Source organism: Quercus robur, chromosome 7 (genome assembly GCF_932294415.1).
Source record: "Quercus robur chromosome 7, dhQueRobu3.1, whole genome shotgun sequence".
Taxonomy (NCBI): Eukaryota; Viridiplantae; Streptophyta; class Magnoliopsida; order Fagales; family Fagaceae; genus Quercus; species Quercus robur.
In genome coordinates this window covers 11,898,090-11,908,374 of record NC_065540.1, presented here as the reverse complement: position 1 = coordinate 11,908,374, position 10,285 = coordinate 11,898,090, and the positions used below count along the sequence as shown (strand labels likewise).

The window sequence follows — 10,285 nt, the reverse complement described above, 5'->3', positions numbered from 1 at the left end:
ATTGCTACATTCTGTTTCTCTTAATTTCTTGACCTCTTTTACATTAGGGGTTTCTTATATTATATATCTCCATTTGAATGATCTTGGCCCTCCACTTGTTGGTTGTCTAAACCGCTACTTGAGTGCTTGTCTCATCAGACACCTTTATAGGCCCTTTGTGCGTTGGTAGCAGTTTTTTTTTAGATATTTCTCAGCTCCCATTTTGTCCCGTACATTCACAGTGCATATTCTTATCAACAGAACTTCCTAAAATGTCACTCTAAATAATAGAACTCACCTTTTGACCACTTCTTCGTTTAGCTGAGGAGATACTCCTCCTCGGCTTACCTCTCCCAGCCTTTTCAATCATAGCTTGCTCGTGAAGTTCTTGGTCTTACTCCTTCCTTACTGTTGATCTATGCTCGGACCACTGTGTCTCCTTGGAAAAGGCTCAAGGCCCAATATATATTTGGGCTTGCGTCCCCACAAAAATAACGTTTTAAAAATTCAAAAGGTAAGAGAAAAAAATTGATGTAAATTCTAATTAATTCAATTAGTAAAGTCTTTTATTGTTAGGATTTGATTCGGCCCTACACTTTTAATAATAAAGAGCAAAAATCAGGACATATCACCATATATTGAAACACTCTTAAATTTTTTTTTTTTTTAAAAAAAGTGAAAGAAAAAATTGACAATTTACTTAAAAAAAAACCCATAATATATTTATTTATTCTCCCTTTTTGAGGATAGTATTTTGCTTCCAATGACGTGGCTTAAAGTAATGCCATGTCTATTTCATAACAAATTAAAGAGAAAAAGAAAAAGAAAAAGAATGATTGCAAAATGAAAGGCCAACTAGACCCGGTCCCACATGTGGTGGAGGGTCCATATAAATAACATGACTCGCCGACTCAGTAATTAAAGAACCTGAGAGAAATCCTAACCTTTATAACGACTTTCGCGCTTTCGATACCAAAAAGCAACCGAAACTAAAGAAAAAAAAAAAAAAAAACTGGAACCCAAAAATACGCACATTTCAATTTTCAGTCTTAACAAATTTTCATCTTTGTTTCTTTTCACATTTTCTCGATGACCAAACAGAGAGGAAAGAAAAGAAAGTGAAGGAAAATTGAGAAAACGAGAAAGAAGAAGGAGGAGGAAAAAACAATGGGGATTCCACAAGCAATGGAGGCTCTGAGCGAGAGAGCTGCGGCCATAAGAGAGTCGTTGCAGAAGAGCCAAACCAGCACCGAAAACATGGTCGCCATTCTTGGCTCCTTCGACCACCGCCTCTCTGCTCTCGAAACCGCCATGCGTCCCACTCAGGTAAATGACTATTTCCTGTATTTTTCACTGTTTGGTTCCCGAGAAAGTAAAAGGAAAAAACTTACATTACTAAAACGAAAGGAATGTGAAAGAGAAAAGCGTGGATTTTCATGGTTTGTGATGGTTTTGTTTGTAAATACTTGAAAGCGATGAAAAAATGGCTCTTTTAGGTTTGCTCTGTTTATCAATGCTTTTACATAATGAGATCTACGTGATTGTACTTTAATTGAATCAGGATAAGCTAGGGTTTTAATTTTTAATTTAATTATTATTATTTTTGATTATGGTAGATACGAACGCATTCGATTCGAAGAGCACATGAGAATATTGATAAGACATTGAAGGCTGCAGAGGTTATTTTGGCGAAATTCGACCTCACGCGCAAGGTTGATCACTCACTCTTTTTTTTGAAAGGAAAATTTATGATCTTTAGCTATTTTACTTAATGCGGACATGCTTGATTGTGATTAAAAGCCTAGTTTAGTAGTTGACGATAGCAACTGTCTTTTTCCTTTGGGATTATTTAATTTGTTGATGAATTTATTGTGATTTTGGAATGTGAGCTTTTGGATATTTTATGTGACAATGAAGTAAAATTTAATGGTGGGAAAGCAAAGAGAAATACAAATGAATCCCACTAAAAGACAGAAGTTTAAGTTGCAATTTTGAGCCATTTTATTAGAAGAAGGAAACCCATTTAGATAAAGCTGAGAATTTAAAAAAAAATGGATCAATTTTTAGTGTATTTAGTCAATAGAGGCTTACTCTGCTACGCCTCCGTCCTTTTTTGTTGGTCTTGCTTAGAAAATCAAACTTTTTAAGGGAATATCAATCAAAGTAAAGGGCAAGTTTGGAAAGTTAGTAGTATTGTGTTTATTGAAATTTTGAAAGACAATATTTTATGACATCTTAAAATGGAGTAGAGGACCCTTTTTTGTTGTTGTTGTTGCATCACGTGGGAACTTGTAAATGAAGCTTCAGCTAGTTTGTCTACTCAAATTATGAAATCTAAGGGTAATCCTCTTTTTACTTCACATCAATCTGTTCCAACAAATGTTAAAGCACTGTAGACTATAAAACTGATGTTTCATTCTATTCAATTTTGAGTGGTAATTTCTTGTATGAAAGATTTTCTGACTTTCAATTCAATATAAATTTGTAGGCAGAGGCCAAAATTCTAAGAGGGCCTCATGAGGACCTTGAAAGCTACTTAGAAGCAATTGATCAGCTAAGAAGCATTGTTAGTTTTTTCAGCAGCAACAAAAGTTTTAAGAGTAGTGGTGGCATCCTTAACCACACCAATAATTTGCTTACAAAAGCTATCTCAAAACTCGAAGATGAGTTCAGGCAGCTTTTAACAAATTACAGGTTCATTTTCTTTAAATATCCATGCTGCATTACTTGTATTATGGGGCAGATAATTTATTTCTGCTTCATATTTTTGGGTAACTAGCTTTTCTTAGAACTTCCTTATGTTTTGATTACCAGCTAATGCTTTTCTGATTGGATTAGAACCTCCACAAGTTGTGGAATTTTTCTCTCCTTTCCTTCTTCTTTTTTTTTTTTTTTTTTTGGGGGGGGGGGGGGGGGGGGGTGTGGGGTTTGTGTGGGCGGGGAGAAGTAACCTGAAATATCCTGAAATTTGTGGAATACATCTATTTTCCTTGGGGTTAATGGAAGTTGCACTAGATTTTAACTTTTATTTAACTTCATAGTTTGGTTTTTACCAAGTAGAATAGAGAGAACAATACATTTTAAAGATTGAAACCTTTAGTCATTTGATAGGTTTATGAAGAACTATGATAATTTAGGATCCTTGTTGCCGTACTTTGCTTATGAAATTTCTAAAGAGAGTTGAAAATCAACTCATTGTTTACTCTTTTATGTGCTCAAATGTTATAATTTCCCTGCACTCCATTTCTAATGTTACAACTTTGGTTATTTATAGATGGTTATTTTACCCACAGAATAGGGTAGAATTGCTTTAGTACACTTGAAATAAAATCTCATTGTAATTTCTTAATACTGTAGAATGTCTTGCAATGATTATTGAGACTAAATAATAAACAATGAACAACCTATAGCATACAACTAGTATTTTATTTTATTTTTTATTTTTTTTTTTATGCTGACTGGTTGCCTTTTAGTCTCTAAAGAAAAGAAGAGTATAACTGCTTTCCCCCCATTTTTTCCTGCACCGGGTGCACCTTTAAGATTCTGATTTTTAAGGTATATTAGCCTTTTAAGTAAATCACATCTATTCTTGATTTCAGCAAGCCTGTGGAACCTGATCGTCTTTTTGATTGTCTTCCCAACTCTCTACGGCCATCATCAGCAGCATCTAGCCAGCAAAGCGATGTTAGTAGCAAGGGTCATTCTGAGCACCAAAACAAAAGCTTGGAAAATGCTGTTTATACGCTTCCAACTCTCATACCTCCCAGGGTTTTGCCACTGCTGCATGATTTAGCCCAGCAAATGGTTAAAGCTGGCCATCAACAACAGCTATTTAGAATTTACAGGTTCATTTATATATTTTCTTCTTAATCAAATGCTGTGCCATTGCTCAACACTTTCTTTTCGATGTGAATGTTTTTTTTTTTGAAAATCTTCACTCAGTAGAATTTTCATTTCATAAACGTACTTCCTTTGATAGAATAGGATAAATTTTCCATTTTATTTTTTTCTTTTATTTTCTAGAGAGCAAGGAAAATTAAAATCTGACTAAACAGGAATGACCTTTATTTGATCAAAACACCAAATTGGAACTAAATTTTGTGGCTGGCTGAGGATAAATTAATTATTCTAGAAATTCTGCATAGCTTGGAGGTATAATTTTGATAATCTTCACTAGTGGTTGGTTGAGCCATTGGATTTAATTTGGGATGGATCTTACATGTTCCAGACTTGTGCTGATTAGCTAGAAGTAGTTTGATGCAGATCTTGGTGACACAAGTTAATGATCTACTCTTAGATATATGATATGTATATTGTCTTTTGAATAACAAATTAAAAAGGAATAGAGGGAGATGTTGTTTTTATTAAAGGAATGATTACATGTTCTGTTATCATAGGGATTTATTCATTCATGATTTTTTCTTCAACTTACATCCTTTTTTTAAATTGTAGATACATTAATAATCTGGGTTAGTTGATAACAGTTTTATACTGTATCTAAATTTATTAGGGATACTCGTGCTTCAGTTTTGGAACAGTCTCTCAGAAAACTAGGTGTGGAAAGACTTACAAAAGATGATGTACAGAAAATGCAGTGGGAGGTTTTGGAGGCTAAGATTGGGAATTGGATACATTACATGCGGATTGCTGTAAGGAATTACTTGAAATTCTGTTGAATTGGTAGTGGTTTTGTTTCTTCAACTATTTAATAACTCGTGAAACAGGTCAAGCTGCTCTTCGCTGGGGAAAAGAATGTTTGTGATCAAATATTTGATGGTGTTGATTCTCTCAGGGATCAGTGTTTTGCTGATGTCACTTCAAACAGTGTGTCTGTGTTGCTCAGTTTTGGGGAGGCTATTGCTAAAAGCAAGAGATCCCCAGAAAAATTATTTGTTCTCTTAGACATGTATGAGATAATGAGAGAACTTCAGTCAGAGGTATGATAAATTTACTATGCCAGACCAAGATTACTGAATCATGCGGCGGTATTGATTTATTTTTCTTAAATGTTTTATAGTTACTTATGATATATGTAGGATATGATTTATAGGGAAAACTGACAGATACTTCAATCCTGTTGGACTTTAGCATATGAAAATAAATGAGTTCAGTTTTTGACAGGAAGACAACATAAGAAGTTTTTGTCATAACTTAGGATTATATAAAAAGGCTCTAATTGCTGCCTTGCTCACAGCTCTTTCTTTGCTGGTTAAACATTATCCATAATCTTAGATCTTTAAATGGAATATTTTAGTCTAGTTTCTGTTGAGTAATAGAGCTTGATCAAATATTGCAGATGGAAACACTTTTTGGAAGTAAGTATTGCAATGAAATGCGGGAATCTTCAGTGAGTTTGACAAAGCGGTTAGCTCAGACAGCCCAGGAGACATTTGGTGATTTTGAAGAAGCAGTTGAAAAAGATGCTACAAAAACTTCTGTTTTTGATGGAACTGTCCACCCTTTGACTAGCTATGTGATAAATTACATAAAGTTTCTTTTCGAGTAAGTTATTTCTGTGCTTCTACTTCCTGCTGCTGGTTTCTTTTTCTGAGAGGTTCCAATCTATTTTCCTTCTTTTTTCCTTCCAACCCCCTTCCCCCAAATGAATGTTCTCTTGAGTACTGATACTTCTTGATGGATTTGCTGATGAGGTCAAAAGTTATGGAAGTTTCTGGATTGGTAGCCCTTATTTTGTTTTTGGTTGGGGTGATTTTTGGGGAATGGAAAATAGAGAGGGAAAAATAGGAGGGATTTTGGGTGAGGGGATAGGGGGAGAGAAAGTGGTGGGCTCCGAGTGTTTTCTCCTCAGGCCCATGTGTCTCCGAACTGGGGAGAAAATGGAGGGAGAGGGGCCTAGATGGGAAATTACCCATCTGCCCCTCTCCACACTCAACGTTAGTTTTTTTTTTTTAAATGTAATAGGGTCATGAAAGTAAATTTATACAAATTACATTTTCTATCCTCTCATTTTTCTTCTCAACTAAATAAAAGAGTTTTCCATCCTTCCGCTTTTCCACCCACCAACCAAACACCCATGAGGGAAAACTTAATCTTTTCTATCTTCCCACTTTTCCACCCGTCCCAACCAATCAAAGCCTTAGTATATTCTTCTATCTTAGTTAATTGTTTGGTTTGAGTAATATATGAGTTATTTGTCTCTCTGATTCTTGACTTTACAGTTTTAACTGCCTCTGGGACACGATGTCCTGCCTGCTTGTTCTTAGCATGTATTGTTGCTATTCACTTCCAATTCAATTCTGGTTCAAGTTCAGTAGTTTCTTTCTTATTGTATATGAGTCAGATTTTTGCTCCCCACTCCCCCCCTGCACGCGCTCACTTTGAAAGAAGAAAAATCTCACATGGGCGCACACACACACTCACCTCTCTTCCATCCAGTTTTCAGATTTTGGTTCTGTTGCAATTGTCTCTGGCATATTCTGACAGTAACTGTGGGAAAACAATAGGCATATGACTGTTGGGAATTTCATGTGTGCAGCTACCAATCAACGTTGAAGCAACTTTTTCAGGAGTTCGACAGTCGTAATCCTGAAGCTCAGTTAGCATCTGTAACTACGAGGATTATGCAGGCTCTCCAGAATAATCTGGATGGGAAATCCAAGCAGTATAAAGATTCTGCATTGACACAATTGTTTCTTATGAACAACATTCACTACATTGTGAGATCGGTTCGGAGGTTTGTTCTATGTTCAACTTGTTCTATTAATGGTAATAATCCTCTCTGCCTGCTAGTATGCTCAGTTTTCAAAATATATATTTACAGATCAGAGGCAAAGGATTTGTTGGGGGATGACTGGGTGCAGATACACCGAAGGATTGTTCAGCAGCATGCAAATCAGTATAAGAGGGTTTCTTGGGCAAAGGTTCTGTTTCTTTAGTCAAAGTCATCTCTTTGCTTTGTTCCTGACAATTGTTGAAGCTATTTCTGGAAACATGAATTTTATGCCAGATATTGAGCACACGTGGTCTTTCTATTTACATTTTTTCTAATCCTCAAGTTAACAGAATATTCTGACTGTTTGAGCATTATATATTCCCATAGCATTATATGGATTTGAGTATGCCAAAATCCTGTCTATTGAAACTCCTGCAAATTGAAGTTTGTTTTTTTTTTCTTTAACTTTTGACTTTTTAAGAGTTAGGACTGTTAACTGTACTTTGCCATTGATAGGTGCTAATAATGAGGATCCAAGATTGTACTTGATATCTCATAATTTGTACTGGGGAAGTCCAAAGATCTCACTAAGCTGCTCATGTTTTTTTTATTTACAGATTCTTCAGTGTCTCACCGTTCAGGCCTCTAATTCATCTGGTGGTGGTGGTTCAATTGGAGGCGATGGTAGTGGAAGTCAACTTTCTAGAGCAGGGGTGAAAGATAGGTTCAAGACCTTCAATGTCCAATTTGAAGAAATTCATCAAAGGCAATCTCAGTGGACAGTTCCTGACAGTGAATTGCGCGAGTCTCTGAGGTTGGCTGTTGCTGAAGTCCTCTTGCCAGCTTACAGATCTTTCCTTAGACGTCATGGGTATGTTTCCTCTATTCTTTTTACCTCCTCTCTTTTAGAAGGTTTGCCTTTTTTCTTTTTTCATTTATACAAATGTGTTTTTGTATTACAGGCCTCAGATTGAGTCTGGGAAGAACCCTCAGAAGTACATCAGATACACTCCTGAGGATCTTGAACACATGCTGGGTGAATTTTTTGAGGGCAAGACCTGGAATGAACAAAAGCGATAAATAATCGATAGGACATATTTTCTTATCGATTTAGTAGAATTTAGATAGAATAGCTAGTGGTATTCTTTTTATGAGATTAAATAATATCTAAATTCATGTCCCTCTTAAGGCTTTTTTTTTTGGTTCTGCTCCTTCTAGAGTTCTGCCATTGGTTCCCCAATTTGTTACATTGAAGGGGAGCGTGCATGTGTTTGTTACTGTGTATGCCCATGAGTGAATTACTAGAGCTGTAGAGTACAATTGTAGTACTACTTAACAGTATGGATTTGATATAATGGAAACATAAGAGTTTAGACCCATCCAAATTTCACCTTCCTGAGAGATTTTGTTTAAATGTGCTTTCTTTTCATCTTGCTGGTCACTGATCATCCACCACACGCTCCCAATGTGGTAGAGAATTAAAAATCTCAATTTAACATACCAAAACAAGGATACTGATTGCAAACTTTGCAAGATCAATGCTACAAAAGCTTAGGCCGATAAACATAGATAGGATGAGTGACTAGTCTCCACAAATTCTGTTGCATAAGAAACTCAATCTCGAAACAAAAACTATGTGCACATTGCCTTTGCTTTTCCATTTTGGCCTCATTTCGTGTACTCCAAGCATCCATGCAATTGTGTAAAGATTTCCAATTTCAGGGTCTGGGAGGTGGTTTAGCAAGTTGACTACTATGTCTAGAAACATCATTGTGGACCAATCCTCCAAGCAGCTAGCTTGCCAAACTTTATAATGTTGTCCCCTAGCGATTTGGAGGGATTTTTTCTGAACTGGTTTATATCTAAACTTAATCCGTTCCCATAAATGAGTTTCTCAAGTGTTTTCATGAGTTGTTTTGTCTACAGTGCAGATATTATAGCTGTTAGAGTTGGTTTAGTTTCTGTTATTATATCTACTGTAATTGGTTATCTAGAGAAGGTTAGACTTGATCTTGTATATAAATATCATTCTAATTGTAATTGCGTAATGTTAGAGGCACAACAAAATGTCACAACAATTAATTTCCTAAATTAGTATCATTCTAATTGGTATTCTATATTTGGGAATGTTGTGGAATTGCTAATTTGATTTATAGCTCTCTCTCTCTCTCTCTGTTCTTTGTGATTCAGTGTCAATCTCTAATACTTTACATACCATTAATTATATTCCATTAACCATGACCTCCAAATACTCTGTGTCACGGCCTTCCTGGTTAAATAAGTTAATTGTGACACTCTCTATAATATTTTTTGTAAGTATGCTTATATGGGGCAGGGCACATTTACCCCCTGCTGCTGTCATCCTTCACTATCTCTCGGTATCCAAATTTCAAACATTGGATTCACGTTTGGTTGTTGAATGGGTAGCCAAGATCACAATTTTCAAGCCTATAGCTTCCTCAATCAAAGGCGCATACTCAATTATGACGAGAGTTAAACACTTCCAACGTATTGAAACTTTTATTACGTACAAAGAACACGTTCTCGCCGTGAACTCAACTCGTATAGAGCCAGAGTTGGATCTGCCTGGTGTATCGACCGTCATAGTCAAATTTTCCACAAGGGATTTGCAAGGGGATAAAATGGAGGTGAAGGATTGGGTGTTGGATGAGATCAAGAAAGATAGAGACAGTGGGGCAGTGATTTTTGGCATGGAGATGGTCGTATGGACTGAACAATATAAGACTTTTTGGGCTCGGTGTCCTAATTTGAAAGTTGATTTTAATCAGGCAAAGTGGGTGGTTACTTCGAACAAAATGTGCTATGTTTCTTCTTTTTTTCTTTTTTTTTTTTTTTTTTTTTTTTTTTTTTTTTGATGTTCAAACTTCAAACAGCTTTCATTAAACTGGACCGTGGTCCAAAACAGTTACATCTTTGATAACTTGAAATTCAATAATGGGTGGGATATCCTCAACCCAAATAACAGAATCATTTACACATTTTGCATTCCTAGCCATACGGTGTGCAGCCATATTGCTTGTTCTACAAACATTGCTGACTTTCCAAACCAGGACATTACAATTCAGCCTCTGGATGCCTTCTATAATCATCTGGATAGAGGTTGGAGGGGAGCTACAGCCCATCAACGCATCTGTTACTACTTGCGCATTACCTTCCAGCACAATGTGCTTCAGCCCAAGGTCACCAGCAAGCAGCAAACCCTCTTCAAAAGCTTTGGCTTCCACTTCCAAAGCTCCCAACGGAAAGTCCATACTTTTGCTCATCGCTCCCATGATTTCTCCCCTTTCGTTTCTTATGACAATCCCAATTCCACAGCTGCCCAGCTCATTAAACACCGCCCCATCCACGTTTACTTTATACCAACCTTCACTAGGAGGGGTCCATCGTTCAGATCTCTGTGGGGTGAATTGTTTAGGGGCACCATCTTTCTCACTAAATTCCTCAATAAGAGTAGTGGCTTCAGTTACAATCCTCCTCGCATTCTTGCATTTTCCTTCAAATTTTACCGCATTCCTGTTCTTCCAAATGCACCATGCTGTGCATGCCAGATGTTCTAGCTCGCCTTCCTTTCTTTCTTCCCACAGCTTCCAGACCACATCAATGAAGTCGCGA

At 36.5% G+C, this 10,285-nt stretch overlaps 1 protein-coding gene across 1 annotated transcript; it reads left to right on the top strand.

Moving 5' to 3' along the window:
* The first annotated feature begins 931 nt into the window (after positions 1-931).
* LOC126692261 (exocyst complex component EXO70A1-like) lies at positions 932-8,066 on the top strand. The gene is made up of 11 exons (XM_050387793.1): positions 932-1,305; positions 1,596-1,691; positions 2,468-2,673; positions 3,579-3,824; positions 4,490-4,628; positions 4,704-4,916; positions 5,276-5,481; positions 6,476-6,673; positions 6,761-6,860; positions 7,270-7,523; positions 7,615-8,066. Exons 1-11 carry the CDS (start codon positions 1,147-1,149, stop codon positions 7,730-7,732), a joined length of 1,935 nt encoding a protein of 644 aa, XP_050243750.1. The 5' UTR covers positions 932-1,146; the 3' UTR covers positions 7,733-8,066.
* Positions 8,067-10,285: the final 2,219 nt, after the last annotated feature.

What these genes read in the sequence shown, in the direction of transcription:
- LOC126692261 (XM_050387793.1), top strand. Translation starts at nt 1,147, where the DNA reads ATGGGGATTCCACAAGCAATGGAGGCTCTGAGCGAGAGAGCTGCGGCC. An exon ending in TACATTACATGCGGATTGCT is followed by an intron (nt 4,629 to 4,703) that starts GTAAGGAATTAC and finishes CTCGTGAAACAG; the next exon opens with GTCAAGCTGCTCTTCGCTGG. An exon ending in ATTGTGAGATCGGTTCGGAG is followed by an intron (nt 6,674 to 6,760) that starts GTTTGTTCTATG and finishes ATATATTTACAG; the next exon opens with ATCAGAGGCAAAGGATTTGT.